This window comes from Oryzias latipes, chromosome 17 (genome assembly GCF_002234675.1).
Source record: "Oryzias latipes chromosome 17, ASM223467v1".
Taxonomy (NCBI): Eukaryota; Metazoa; Chordata; class Actinopteri; order Beloniformes; family Adrianichthyidae; genus Oryzias; species Oryzias latipes.
The window spans coordinates 4,192,724-4,208,710 of NC_019875.2; the positions used below are offsets into that span (position 1 = coordinate 4,192,724).

The window sequence follows — 15,987 nt, forward strand, 5'->3', positions numbered from 1 at the left end:
GCTGCTCTCATTAAAAACGGTTTTTATTTTTTCCATGTCTTTGCAGTTTGTTGTTTAAGTTGAGACAAACCAATAGAGACACTTGCTGTCAGTTTAAAACGATCAAAACAATTATTCAGCTCGGACGTCTGAATCTGTGAACATCTTGATAACTTCTCTGAACGGTCTTTGTGAGCGACCTGGTCAAACCGGCGCCGTACACGGCAATAAAACGTCCCGATCCGTTCATGATATGCAGACGTCTACTGGAGTTTGTGTCTGGAATAAAAAGCTTGAAACATAAAGCGCTGATGAAAATAAACATCCAATCCCTGATCGGGGTAGCCCCGATGTGGTAGAGCCGGGTTTCCGACCACGTGATCGGATCAGGAAAAAAACACGGAATTTTCTTCCTTTAGCATGAACTTCAAGTCTTGACATGAATTAATGATGTGAAGTTTGGGTAAACCAATCCACTTCAGATGTCAGAAATTCCAAACTCTTTGGGAGGAGGACTACCAAAGGACTAACTTGACTCACCAGTCGGTACAGTTGGAGCAGAAATCGACAGAGTTCTCGGGCGGACAGCTCTGACAGTGCCACCGCGTTCCCTGGATGGGCTCCATCCCACACACGTCGCACTGAAGGAAGAGAACACCACATGCCCGTCACAGACGGAGCGTCTTTAGGAAAGACTTACTGTAATGACAAACGGATGCACGAAGGCTCCACCTTGAAGCCAATGTGCTGCACCACAGCCTTGTCCTCCTGGATCTCATGGAGCTTCTGTTTTTTCAGCCTCTTCAGCTCCAAAAGCTCCTTGTATTCCGGTAAGTTCCTCAATTCCATAGGAACGGTGTCATCATCCTGAAACATGAACACAGATGATGTAGAGCAGCGTTAGAGAAGCCGCCGGGATCCTGAACAAAGCACCGACTTAAACTGAAGGCCAAACAAGCACAACTAGAAAGATCCCAGAATGTTTTCAGAAAAGCTCATCGCCTGTCACAGTTTACACACTTTCTCTGACAGAAAATGAAAATAAACATCCAAGTAACACTTGGATCGTGTAGTTTGTAAGAGTTCCCCAAGGCACAAAGCCAGACACTGCAGTCATCAGCACACAGACGGAGCATGTCAGGTGCTTTAATAACAGGCCGGTGACAGCTTTAATTAAAGGTTACTGACATCCAAACCACAGGAGGAAGTGCCACTGATCCAATCGCCAGACCGACTGTTCTGCAGGTTTTGTTCCCGTCTGGAAAGGTTTTCTTTTAAGGTTCTTTTTAACGGAGATCCCTAACCAGCAGCTGCCGTTATTTCAATTCACTAACGTCTTTGTGTTTTAAGATGTTTTCATCTTTGTGTTGGCGGCAGTTTAGCTCAGGCAGTAGAGCAGGTCGGCCAACAACCGAAGGGTTGGCGGTTCGATCACCGCTCCCCCCAGGGGATGGCTCAAAATGCGGAGAAGAATTTCCCCAATTTGGGGAAAATAAAGTATCAATTATTATTATTATTATTGACCCTGGAGAAACCAAGTGCTCAAATGTGGCCAGAGTTTTTCTTTTTTTGTTCCTTTTTACAAGTCAACTTGTCTGGTGAGGTAAAACATGAGATTTTGGTCTCTGGAGTTGTAACTTCAAACTTGGAGCATTAAACCACAAACTGTTAAATCCGTTTCAAGGCTGCTGCTGCCAAAAATGTGCTGCTGAGTGTGTTTCAGTATTTGTGTTTATGAGATGCTCAAGCTAGCGGTAGCTCACAAAACATCTGCTGCTTTGTTCTGCAGACAGTTTGTATTCAGTTGAAGTTTGTGTTGGAGACAATTTCCAAAGGAGATGCTAAAATAAAAGAGTTTTGGGTAAATATATTACATCATTTGTCATTTTTTTTAAAGGAAGTAAAAGCAGGGAGAAAAATTTTTTTGATTAAAATCGAAAATCAAATTTGCAATGAAAAAAATTTTATTTTCTGGCCCAGCTCTAAAAATGAGTAATGATAAAAACGCAAGTAAAAGAAGAATCAAACCTGCTTATGTTTCCTGTACCAAAGTAACCCATTCACATATTCATCTCACACACTGATGCCAAAAGGTCAGACGGAAAGGTCATGTGACTGAGAGGAGACTGATGATGAAATAATGTGTAACATCGAGCTAATCAGTGATGTTTACGGGGGCAGGACCCCATCCAATAAGAGCAAACAGACATTGGGTCTTCCGACAGGGCAGCACAGGAGGTGACTGACCGATTCATCACCAGAAGGATCCTGAACACTGCTGTAAAACATGGAGCGCTCATCATCTTCATCCATGAAGACCGGAGGCTCGTAGGAGGTCAGGAAGGTGGATGGTCGGTACAGATGCTTGTTAAGGTGGTGCTGTCTCTTACTGGATGTCTGACAAAGGGGAAGGAATCCAGATCAATACAAAACTACATTCAAAATCAAAGAAAAGTACTTTACTTTGAAAACAACAATGTCATGAAAAGTTACAACACAATCGAGCAACTTTGGGCCCCAAAAATATTTTATATTTAGAAAAATAGGCTATTCATAAGAGTTATATTTTATTCTACGACAAAATATGATGGAAGAGAAGAGACGTGAAGTAGCTTAATACATGATCAAAGTATCAAAGGATCAAGGTATTTTTAAATAATTAACTTCAAAGATTCCAAAGGATCCTGCATTACATAAAACCCATTTAGCTTGATCAATTCCCTCTGACCTCCTCTTTAGGGGGTTTTGGTACCGCAGTACCTGAAGGCTGAATATTTATGGACAGACTTTCCATCAGTCTGCTAGAGGAGGACCAGTTACCTTTTTAGTGTACATGCACAGGTTGGGTGTTCTTCCAGGCACAGGGATGCCAGCTTTGGTCAGTTTGATGAAGTATTTTTGAACTCGACTGGCCACCTGCAACATTTCAGGAGGAAAATGCTTTGATTACTGAAGAGCAGAAGCTTGACGTAAACAGACAACAACTAACATACATTGACAGACTTTTCAACTTATTCATTGACTTTCTCATTTAGACAGATGTTTTAGTGTCAAAACTGAGATCAAAACAATGTAGACTGTAAGCATAAACCAATGCAAGTAATGTGACTGATTTAATTGGCTGTTGAACAGTTTCATCCGTCTGTTTCTGACAATAAACGTGCATTTTTGAGACACATTGATGTCCTTCTTTAACAAAGAGATCAGTGACCTGCAGAGTGTGGACCGATTGCGTAGCTGTGCGTCATAGTAGTAGTGTGACTACAGCAACAGATGGCAAAGAATGTTTGTTTTTCCAGTGCCAACTAGACCTTGCTATTTGTTGCAGGGGGCTTTTCCTGATACAGTGGAGCAAAAAAGTTTTCAGTCAGCCACCAATTGTGCAAGTTCTCCCACTTAAAAAGATGAGAGAAGCCTGTAATTTTCATCATAGGTAAACCTCAACTATGACAGACTAAATGAAAAACAATCCAGAAAATCACATTGTCTGATTTTTAAAGAATTTATTTTTAAATGATGGTGGAAAATAAGTATTTAGTCATCTACAAACAAACATTCTGTCTCTCACAGACCTGTAACTTGTTCTGTAGAGGATCCTCTGTCCTCCACTGGTTACCTGTATTAATGACACCTATTTTAACTGGTTACCTAAATAAAAGACACCTGTCCACAACCTCAAACAGTCACACTCCAAACTCCACTATGGCCAAGACCAAAGATCTGTCTAAGGACACCAGTGTGTGTGAAGAAATCAAATATTAGGACATGGAAGGCATACAAGACCACTGATGATCTCCCTCCATCTGGGGCTCCCCCCAAGATCCTGCAAGATCGCCGCATGACAAGAGCGGTGAGCTAGAACAGAGCCTGGACCAACGTCCATCAAATCCTGCAGTGCCAGACGTAGGGGTGTGACGATAACCGCATCACTGCATGTTTTTTATTTTGTTTTGTTTTTTAAAGTTCTGCATATGGTGCGTGATTGGAACTATAATAAACACATTAAACACATTCATCTTTGTTGATAATTTTAACCTCACTGAACATGTCGACTGGAAGACATCAATTGAATGGTTGGAAACGCAGCTGGTTTGGCGCTTTCCCATCGACTGACCTTCTGCCAATCGATGGTTTCATCATGTGACAAATGCAGCTCCGCCCTAAGCAATCCGTTCCCTTTTTCTATGAAGTTACAACGGTTTGGTCCGGCTTAATGGGTCCATTTTATAATGGAAACACTCAACATACATACCGAACTGTTGAGTGGAAACTAGGGTATTCCTTTTTGAGTTTCACCTGTTTAGCGGTGCGATTGCCGAGCTCATCAGCAATCTTCTGCCATCTTCTGGATTCAATTTCTTCTGGTGGAAACTTGATGAGAAGCTGCTCCAGTTTTTTCTGTCAAAACACAAACCAAGAAGACCAACATGAACCTGGAAAACAATGCAAACAGTGAAACAATAAGTCTGCACACGACTAATGAGTCATGTGATCTGGATGAAAAAAAGAAAAATCCAAATAACTCCACTTAAGACTTCACTTTTAGAGTGGATCACTCCCTTACAGAGCTGAATATTGACTTTATATACTTCTTAGGCTCAAACTGAACTGCCTCCATACTGTTAAACACTGAAAGAATCATTCTAGGTCAATAGCTGATTTTGATCCCTAAGGTCATTTTTTCAAGGTTATTTTTTGTACACACCAGCCTTTACCGTGTGGTGGATAAATACAACACTTTGTTAAGAGTTATATAATTATCATTTGCTTGCACACTATAATCTCCATAATATGATAGTCTCATTTCTATCTTTCAGTAAGAAAACAATGACCTGAAAAGTTCTGATTATACGAGAATATGATGTTCCTGTTGTTTCTGATTAAATGACCCACATTCCTGTCTGCAACCTTCAGTTTTCAAAAAAAGAAGGCTCCATGCACTAGGATGGCAGAACTCCTCTGTGACAGTTCGCGCTGTCACAGACCGATTCTCCTTCTGCAGAAGTCTAGCAAAAGTTCTCATCTCCTGTGTGGTTCTTCTCTTTATTAAGGAAAAAGTCAGAACCTTGACACACTTGTTATAAAAAATGTGTATTTTCTAAAAACAATAATAAACAGAACCCTTCATGAATGCAACTCCAGTAACCATGGTCCTCCTAACCATAAAAGATTGGTGTGAGGGAACAACCTGTCTCAATAAATCCAGATTCTAGTAGATTCATTCTACATTCAGAATAGGGTTATTAAAACACAAATTATGTTATCGCTTTTCTTTTTGTGCCCCTTACCAAGTAACCTGTGGAGCGGTGCTGGTCCGAAGCCTGGGGAGTACTGATTTAAGGGAATCCTTTAGTCAATGTCAGTTGACTGATAAACACAGCAGGATTGATTCAGGTGATGTGTCGATGACATTTTCTCTTTTTTGTGCTTGTTTTTCGTTTTGTAAAATGATTTAAGAGACAAGTCTGTGAAAAAGAGTTCACACTTTGGAAAAAATATGGCCAAGATTTCGGCGATAATGCATCATTTCATTTTGTTAAAACATATTTCTCAAAATCTGTATCATTAAGGAATTGGGGGTTGTAACGTTCAGAACGATACCCGGGTCTCCTCTGTCCAGGATGACCCAAAACAATTGAGACCATATTTACAACTGGGACCTTCAGAAACATCAAGAGACCTCATCATCTCATCATCTCGGAAAAAGAAGGAGTGGGAAATTTGGGAAATTAAAATGAGCAAAAGCATTTATTAATTAGTAAATGTCGTAGACTTAAATAGAACTTTCTACCTTCCTCGAAGGCCCAAAGTGTTTCACAGTAACAGTCCCATTCACCCATACATACACACAGGCGCCAACCTACAGCCCCCCAAGGCGTAATGTGGTTGGGCAGAGCTGTAAACAAACTGCAATCTTCCAATCAGAAGGCGACTACCCAGGGCTCCAGACTAACTTTTTTCACTAGGAGCACAGTGGCCCCCAACTGAAAATTTTAGGGGCACAACCAGAAGATTTAGGGGCGCATACCGTAAATCAACATTCTAACCCAATCTACTAATTTCCACTGTATTACTAATAAATACTTTAATAACAGATGCAGAAATTACAATGTGCTGTTTCAAATTCAGCGTCACATTTTATTCTGCACTTTTGAAGATGCAACAACAAGGTAAACTGACAGCAGCATCGCTGTCATGACAGTAGAAATAGTAAACAAAATACCATAAATTTAGAATGAAAACAAGTTTTTAGTAACAAGTGATTACCGTAGTAACCTTTCGGTCATTTCACAGTTACAAACAATACTTAAATGTATGTAAACATTAGGGGATGAAAATTCATGTTGGCGACACCAAATAGGTGCAGCCAAGATGCACAATAATTTGAGATCACCCAGATGGACGAAACGCTGCACAGATCACCTGGTGTGAGACTTATATTTTTGTTTTTGCTCCAACATCACCTGTCAATCAAAACAAAAATATCAGGAGAAAGGGGTGGGAGGAAATTTGGTACTGAACTGACTGAAAGCTGCCCTACAGACTACAAAACAATGCATTATGGGACATGTATCCTGATGGGTTTTTTGTAGTTCAGTGATCAATTAAAATAATTTAAAATGCCAATTGATTAAAAAAAAAGGCTACATACATTACAAAACATTAAAATAAATATAAAATATATAAGCTGACCATCTCCCGCGCGAGCGGTGTGCTGCCGTAACAGCCGTGCATGATGAGAACCGTGGTTTGCTTTGCGAGTTTGAGACCCCTGCTGTAGACTCTGGCACTGGTACACCAGCTGCAGGTCGGAAGAACGAATCAATGGTTCGCTTGCTCATAGCTCAGATGCACATATCAGGTTGTGATGATATTTGTCTCCGTTTCCTTCACACAGAATATTTACGTGCGCTCGATTATCTCTAGGCCCCGCCCCCTCCACGCATTTTAGCCACTTGCAGTGACTTTCCCTATTCTTCTCACACGCGTTGGCCGCCTCATAGACAAGCATCACTCAATGAAACGCGAGTGTGTGCTCAAGTCTCAAGAGTATGTGTGCGAGTGTGTGTGTCTGTCTCGTGGCTGTGTCCTAATGTGGGGCTGCATTTCATTGATGGTATCATGAACATGAGTACTGCTGTACTGACGATGTTTGGCTCCACGTCTGCATGTGAGCGTCTTTCTCACATCTAAAGAACACTCAGACCAACCTACGATCACGTCTAACGGATGGAAGTCTCAACGCCGGCATGAAGTTTAAACTCACCACGTATCAACCAGACTAGACCATCAGCAAAACCACCATGCAGAACCACAAGTCACATTCATGCTAAGAAATACTCATCATTTATTACCAACAGCATAATGTAGCATCTCTTTCCCACACTGAGGCACGGAGACTTAACCTCTTTTAGGGTTCTTTTTTCTGGTTACTGTAGGCCGTAATCAACGCCGTCCAACTAATTCAGCAACTCCTGAATCTCTCCTGCTGAGAGCGCTTCTCCAAACTTTTTATTCCCTCCTTCCGCACCAGCCTTCCTATTTCCTTATTCGGCCCATAGCTGAACCCCATTGGTCCAAACTACCCAACGACAGGCTGAGCGACAGAACTGAGGGCCAATCAGATCTCTTGATGGGTTCAATGAACTCCGGAGCTTAGAACACGACCCACGGCCACCCAGTCCAACTCAGTCCTCTACAGTACAATGTTATTAAAAAGAATCTACAGACTAATTGTACTTTAAAAGTGTTGAAATTACATAAAATGTACACATTCACTTGTCTTTTTAGTTTTAAACATTGTATGGCTCTCACGAAATTACATTTAAAAATATGTGGTGTTCATGGCTCTCTCGGCCAAGAAGATTCCCCACTCCTGGGTTAAAGCTTAAAAAAAAGGGGAGGGGGGGTACGTCACTGTTACGGTCGCTATTTAAATGAGTCTTTTTCAACATTCAAAAGGTATTTGTTGACCAAAATCAGAGGGAGGTTCCCGTCGAGAACTGCCAGTTCCGGCTAAAGATGTCTGAGTGGATCTTGTTGTTGGCAGCCAGGTCCCCTCTGCACCACGACTGCATTGACATCAAGTCAGCAGTGAATGATGGAACATTTCCTTTTTTTTATTCCTTGTGAATAAACATAAACTTGTAGAAAACATCAAATAATCCGAAGTGTTTTGAGGGTTTTAAGGATTTTGTAATGGACCGCATTTTTTAACAAAAACTAATTTATTTTCTTCTTTCAACTTTTATGAAATGAAGAAGAGTGTTTACTGCAGGTCATTTGTATCCTCTGGAGTATTTACTGAACAGTTACATCTCAAACTGTCTCCATGTACATCTCTGCTGTGCTGCTCTGCACCACACAGACAGAGGAGGGACTTGATTGAATTTACCAAACAACTCAGAGCAAATACAGGCACTGCCACAGACAATGCAGCAAAAAGAGGTTGTTCTTTATGGCCAGTACGCAGCAGACGTTAACAAGCTGCAGCACCCAAAGAATAACTGCATGAGCGAGTAAATACAACCATTAGGAAGGAAGTAATCCTCTTGCCACCAACCTGTTCCTCCACGGTCCACAGCTGGTTAAAAGTGTCAGGTTTATTCGGGTGACAAATCCTCCCCCTGATCATCTGTCAGGAACACAGAGAAAGGCTCGTCAAAGGACTAACAACACAAAGATAATGGGCGTGTCAACATTTGTAAGGATCTTTGCACATGAGCTGCCTGGCACTTCCACATTCATCACTTTGACAGAGAAAACCTGGCTGTCAGATGTGACTCCAGACGGAAGCACAACAAGTCTTCTGACTGTCAGGAATCCTGTCGGAGTTCAGAGAGTTGTCACCCTGAATGCAAATGTGCTTTTGTAGCACAAACAGCAGAAGCAACAGAAATGAGCAGACTGGTTTGCTCAAAGTGAAGACACCTTTGTGGAACAGCAGCAAAAGTGATGCATAATCACAAAGACAGGAGAGGAGTGAACATCGTGTCTCCATGGAAACCATCTTTGATGACAACGTTTTTCAAAATGCCTGGCATTAGGAATACAACTGAGTTTTTTGGGAGGGGGTGTCAGACAGCAGTAACCTGATGATTGGTGAGATGACTTGCAGGAGATTGGTGACTCACCATCTGCAGTTAGAAAGTGCTGCCACTGCATCTGAACTAATAATAATCTGAGACACAGAGGTGGTGACAGGACAGACTGATAACGACGTGCAGAGCACAGGGGTGAGATGCAAACGCATACCTGCGTCTGCAGGCCGTTCTCCGGGGCATCACTGGTGGGCAGAGAGGAGTACGCCGTGGAGCATTCGCCTTCCTTCTTGGGCTCAATGGGGCTTTTTGGTCGAAGTGGCAAACCTGTCAAAGGAGTAGAAAATAAATGGTACCACATGCTTTTGAAGAATAACAAAGCCCTTACAAAAAAGAAGCCTATGAGGAATTTCATGATCATACATGCCTTTGTCAAAGATCAACTTAAGCTGCCTCGTTTTACGCTTCTTGTCGCAGAATTCCCTCTCAAAATCACCAAGGCCAGACGTGTGCTGCTCCCACGCGATTTCAGGGAGCTGAACGACGCGCTGAGGACACGGCAGATCCAGATTCACCTGTGGGGGGGGGGGGGGTCAAAGTGTAAAAACAGACACATGAGCCACCCTGCAGAGCTGAGATGACTTTGCAGTTCTGGACCCAAATTGTTTGCCAAGTGCACATCAACCTTATGTTTTTAAAAACTTTCTATTCTTTTCTGTTGCATATTTTTTCTGCCCCTCTATTACCTGTTTCTGCAGCTTCTCCACAAAGCTAATAGGGTCGACGAGAGCCTCACTCTGCTGATGTGCCAGTGTCTCCAGGTCACGGATGGCCTGCGTGCGCTGGGCCTCAAGAACGCCAATGGTCTGCAGCAGTCTTTGATAACTGGCATAAACAAAGCAGGGTTAGGCTGTGAAGAATGACAGAGCAGCCTACATTATTAAATATGGCACCGGGCTGCAGTGCATGAAACTTTTATATCACTGCCCATGCATAATTCAACAGTTGTGCTAGGAAGCGTAAACAGTACCTCAAAACAAAACCCACTTTCACACCTATTTTGCAATCAAAACATTTACAGAAGGTTCAATGCAATTATCCCGACAGCAGCTGGCAGCTCTGGATCCAAATAGACCTGCAAAACATGTCAAAGACCTGCTTCTTTACAGCCACTTTTCTGAGAAAACCCATCCAGGTCTGCAGCTTTACAACACAAAAACACAACAGCACCGGCCAGATCCATAAACATTTCAGATTTAAAAAGTACATTTCAAAACATTTCCATGACAAATGCAGTGTTCGTAGAAAGTTCAGTGCTTCAAGTTGGCATTTTACGCCCGCAGTTGCCTGGAGCAGTAAAAGAAAATCTAAATGATCCGCCGGGGATGACAGAAGATACTGACTCAGCGGAGAAACAAACAAACAGCCATACAGACGCTTGGTATGTGGTTATAATCCAGAGGATGCTTGGAGAAAACATGACTGAAAATCGAGCATGGACAGAATTGATCCCACAGCTAACCATAAGACACGACACACTAAATGTTGTAATGAGGTTTAAAATCGGGTTTACTCAACCAGCAGTCTGTGACTATGCTGCACAGAATACTATCAGGCATCTTTACCTAAATGTACTTTGAGGCATAGATGAAAGCAAACTCATGTTTCTAGGTGAAAGTCTGGTACTCCATTGCCACCTACTGGACGCCCAATGTAAAGCCCCATGAACAGCTGATCTCTGAGCTCATACTTGATCTTTCTGAGTGGAGATCCAGTGTGGCATCAAAGAGCCAGTACAAAATAAATGGTCAAAGTACAGTGATGCACAAACAAACTGTTTTACAACTAAATCAATTAAGTATATCAGTCCTGTAAATTAAATAATGCGACATCATCCCCCCCCCCACTGACTTGTCTGCATTGATCAGAGGCCTGAAATTCCCCTCACTCAGCACAACCAAACTTGGCATGCGGCTGAACTCTGATCAAATTACCGGCAAATACAGGAGCAGTGCAATCCTGCTCTGAAGGCAGCACCCACATTTAAACATTTCCAATGAGAGGCTGAGACACAGAGCTAAACTGATGGGTCCTTGAAGACCCCCAAAAATGCTCACATTGGAATAAAACGAGGAACCTTTTGGTGTTTTTTGGTGTGTGTGTGTCCCACTCACAACAGAGAGGAATTTCTGATCAACCCCACTACAGTGCTCAGCATAAATGAGTACACACCACTACCTTTAGTGTCCTTTCAGAATCTACATTTTCTCTGAAATACTATAATACAAAATACACCTATAAAGGTGTGGCATTGATTGAAAACAAGATTTGTTATTTGCACACACAAAAAGTGATTTTCCTAACAAATGAATCAAGCCCATGTTGCTAAATGAGTACACCCCAGTCAGAGTCTTGGGAGAAAAGCCAAACTTTAGACTTCAAAATTCTAATGAACAGGCTTTCAACCACAGGTGAGTCTAATCAATTGTCTACCAACAGCTCACTGATTTTCTCTTATTAAACAATTCATTTGATGTTTTCCAGTCAGGTTTTAGACCCCATCATAGCACAGAAACTGCTCTTATCAAGGTAACCAACGACATCCGCCTGAACACTGATGATGGCAAAGTCTCTGTCTTAATCCTGCTAGACCTGAGTGCTGCCTTTGATACTGTTGATCATGGGATCCTTTTGCACAGACTCCAAGACTGGGTTGGCATCTCTGGATCTGCCCTAAGTTGGCTCAAGTCTTAACTAGAAGACAGGAAGTATTTTGTTGAAATTGGGAGTTGTGTCTCAGACTACATGGCCTTGACTTGTGGTGTGCCCCAGGGATCGATCCTGGGACCCCTTCTGTTCAACCTCTACATGCTGCCACTAGGGCAGTTAATACGCAGTAATAACATATCTTATCACAACTATGCAGATGATACTCAGATCTATGTGTCACTGACAACAGGTGAATATGGGCCGGTGGATTCACTCAACCACTGCCTCCAACAGATCAGTGCGTGGATGCAGAACAACTTTCTCCAGCTAAACTCAAACAAGACCGAAGTTATTATTTTTGGCCCACAGAAACAAAGAGAAAGTCTCAGCAGCTACCTTCATTCTCTGTCTCTTAAACCCTCAAATCAAGTCAGAAATCTAGGGGTAATCATGGACTCTGACCTGAACTTTAACAGCCATATCAAGTCAGTAACATCAGCTGCATTTTACCACCTGAAAAACATTGCCAAAATCAAAAACATAGTGTCAAAGCCAGACCTGGAGATACTTATTCATGCATTTGTCTCCAGTAGGTTAGACTACTGTCACCTGCTCACCGGCCTCTCCAAACGAGCTGTAAAACAGCTTCAGTACATCCAGAATGCTGCTGCTCGAGTCCTGACCAGAACCAGGAAGTATGATCACATTAGTCCTGTGCTCAGGTCTCTGCACTGGCTCCCTGTACCTCAAAGAATAGACTTCAAAGCAGCTCTGCTTGTGTACAAGTCTCTCCATGGCCGAGCACCAAAGTACATCTCTGACATGTTAGTGCCATATGAACCATCTCGTACTCTGAGGACCTCAGGGGCCGGCCTCCTGTTGATTCCCAGAGTCAGAACTAAACAAGGGGAATCAGCGTTTCAATATTCTGCAGCTAAAATCTGGAACAGCCTCCCTGAAGGCGTAAGACAGGCCTCTTCTGTGTTCATGTTCAAATCTAGACTTAAAACATTTCTGTTTAGCCGTGTATATGACTGAAAGGTCCTATCTGCACTTTTCTTTCCTTTCCTTCCTTTATTTTTAAATCAGTTTTCAAATTTTTTTTTTCTTTTCTTTTAAAGTAAATTTTATGTTGATTATTTCTATGATGTTTTGTGATTTTAATGCATTTTTCTGTTTTGTGAAGCACCTTGAATTACTTTGTGTATGAATTGTGCTATACAAATAAACTTGCCTTGCCTTGCCTTGCCTAATGATTCATTTCAGGTGTCCAGCACACAGGTGACTAGAAAAGGGCATTTCTTAACAAAGAACAGCCCTTCCCATTTCATGCTGTCAGCACTGGCTCCCCATGGAAAAGAAATGTCACAAAACTCAGAAAGAAACTCATTTCTTTGCACAAAAAGGTGAGGGCTACAAGATCAGCAAAGCTTTACATATCAGTCAAAATACTGTAGCAACAGTGATGCAAAAATTTAAGAGAGATGGAAGTGCAACCATCTCACAGAGACGTCCAGGCCGTCCACAGAAGCTAACATCTGGACAGGAGCGTCTCCTGATGAAAAGGGTTGAAGAAATTTGCTGTGCAAGTTCACTACAGCTAGCTGAAGCAGCAGAACGCCAAACTGGACGAACGGTTTCCTGTGACGTGTTATGGTCACACTGCAGAGGAACGGCATTCATAGTTACCATCCACCAAGGAAGCCTCTCCTAAAACCATGCATGAAAAAGCACGCCTAGCATTTGTTGGGCCCATGCTGAAGAAGATGAAGACTACTGGGACTCAATACTCTGGAGAGATGAGACAAAGATCCCCGATTTTGGAACTAATGGTTTGAAAACTGGATGGCGTCGCAAAGGTGAGGACTTCAAAGGAAAATGCATGCAGTGAAACACGGTGGTGGCAGTGTCCTAATGTGGGGCTGCATTTCATTGATGGTATCATGAACTCAACAATGAACTGCTCTATACTGAAGGAGAAAATGCTGCCATCACATCATTGGTTGCTGAGCACTTTTCCACCACGACAATGATCCAAAACACACGTCTGAAGCTGCTGTTGCATTTCTGAAGAACAACAGGCTGAAGGTGACTGGACGGCCAAGTATGTCTGCTGATCTGAACCCAATCCAACACCTGAGGGGAATTCTGGAGCCACAGGTTGAGCATCACTCTCCATCCAGCATCCAGGTTCTCAGAGGTTCTTCTTGAAGAACGGACAAAGATAGATGTTGCAATATATCTCCAACTTGTTCATTCCATGCCTAGGGGACTTGGTGCTGTCCTTAAAAAAAAAAAAAGTCATGGTGCTCATACAAAATACTATATGTAGTAGTTTTGTTGCAGGGTGTATTCATTTTTGCTTCAACCAATTGAAGTAAAACTGAAGTTTATGCGATGCAAGTTAGATCATTAGCCATAATTTCTTGTTATGAAGTTAATATGTTAAATAAATCTCAACCTTGTGGAAAGTTTGGACTTTTTTTTTTGTTCATTGAGCTACTGATTAAATTAGTACTTTTTAAAGTGGGTGTACTCATTTATGCTGAGCACTGTACGTCCTAGAAAACGACACTTTTTTTGGGGGGGCTAAAAACGGCATGATCATAATTAAAAGACCACTGGGAACGCCTTGAAAATAGATCAAAAGATGATCGGAGTGAGACTTCAAGCAAACGTGACTTCCAATAAACAAAACGATAATGATGGCATTATTTTATGACAGCCAGTAACAACTGATCCTCAGAATTACAGAGGTCAATGAATTCCTAGAAGCACATCAAACTAATGTACTGAGGAGAAAATACCCAGAACAACTTTGATGAGAACCTAGACTCAACACGTTCAATTTAACCCACGTTTGATGACCAAAGACTGATGTCTTTAAAATCCCACCTGCTTCAGTTTCCATCAACATGAGTTACAGTGGGATCCTCAGACTAAAATGGCAAAGTCAGGATACTAAATATGTTCCTTTTCCCTGATGTTTCCATTTTCTTTGACTTCATTTACAGAGGTTTAAAGAACAAGAAATCCTGCATTTCTAAAATACATTCAGTAAAGGGTCCAGATGCTTGCCTCTCTAAAACATGGCATGTTTAGGATGCTAAAGCACATAACTTAGTCACGTACATCAGAAAAGAGAAATACACTAGCATGTCGGTTATTTAGATATAAACAGTTTTTAAAAGAGTGACCACACACTAAAGACTTCATGAAACTTTGGACAGCTGAGCTGCAAAAAACTTGTAAAGCCTATATGAACAAGAATGTCCAATCTTCTTTGCATGCAGAGAAGCAGCAGACTAGGTGGAGAAGAAAGCTTGGAACGCCCTGAGAAACACTTCATAGTAGATGAAAAAAGTTAATGCAGATTTATATTTCCAAGAACGTAAATGTCAATGCTGATTTATATCGAGTTTTCTCTCAGTTTAGGATACTGTAATCTGTTCAAACCATTGACTGTATGAACTGGACTGAGTGACTCCTCCCCCTGGCGTTCCAAACAGGAAGTACCTGCTGGCTAAATGAAGTCAAAATCCCATGAACTTTAATAAAGAAATAATCAGCTGTAAGTAGTCATTCTATTGGTCAGAATAAGAATTCTTGCTCTGATACCTTTTTTAACATGTTAATCCTCTTTTTTATGAAATGTTTTCTGTAGTAAAAGTTATTCAAGTTATCAACTGACCAATCAGATACCTCAAAAAAATTGGTCTCACGCTAAAATAAATCAAAATGTTTGACAGATTTTCCCAAGCAAACTTTTAGTGGAAGGGGGTGTGGACTACCAACAAGCTCACTCCTGATTGGTGAGATTAGTTGCCATAGACATAATGACTCAGATTGACTAATACTACTCACGGCTTCACAACATTTTTTTTGGTTCCAACATGGCAACATTTGTCTCATGATAAAAAGGGCGACTGAATTGACTTCATTAGGTTGGAACCAAAAGCAAGTCATTTTCTATGGCTGACATCCTAGTCACTTCCTGCCAGTCCAGTACTCATATACAATCAATGGTTCAAACCTCACCAATTCATTAAGAGACAATAGCTGCTTTTACATGGCCACAAGTAATCGGAATAAACGCCTGGTCAGACTAAAAATGCCTAATGTAAACACACCATTCGGAACACTGACCCGATCACACTCCTTTGGATAAAAATTTCCTTTGGATTGAGATGGGTGAGTTATGCCAATTGTTGATCCGATTGTGGAGAATGTAAATTATTCTGATTGTGGGTCATTACTG

The 15,987-nt window shown here is 41.6% G+C and overlaps 1 protein-coding gene across 2 annotated transcripts in view; it reads right to left on the reverse strand.

The window, feature by feature from the left end:
* The window catches only part of zzz3 (zinc finger ZZ-type containing 3), a 28,895-nt gene that overhangs the window by 3,069 nt on the left and 9,839 nt on the right, over nt 1–15,987 (reverse strand). For both annotated transcript variants that reach the window (XM_023965439.1, XM_023965440.1), the window contains exons 3-11: nt 9,767–9,905; nt 9,448–9,595; nt 9,235–9,347; nt 8,543–8,614; nt 4,276–4,377; nt 2,800–2,895; nt 2,227–2,376; nt 712–846; nt 520–620 (exon numbers count right to left, since the gene is read on the reverse strand). In XM_023965439.1, coding sequence (XP_023821207.1) covers nt 520–620; nt 712–846; nt 2,227–2,376; nt 2,800–2,895; nt 4,276–4,377; nt 8,543–8,614; nt 9,235–9,347; nt 9,448–9,595; nt 9,767–9,905 — 1,056 coding nt within the window. The remainder of the gene's footprint in view (nt 1–519; nt 621–711; nt 847–2,226; nt 2,377–2,799; nt 2,896–4,275; nt 4,378–8,542; nt 8,615–9,234; nt 9,348–9,447; nt 9,596–9,766; nt 9,906–15,987) is intronic.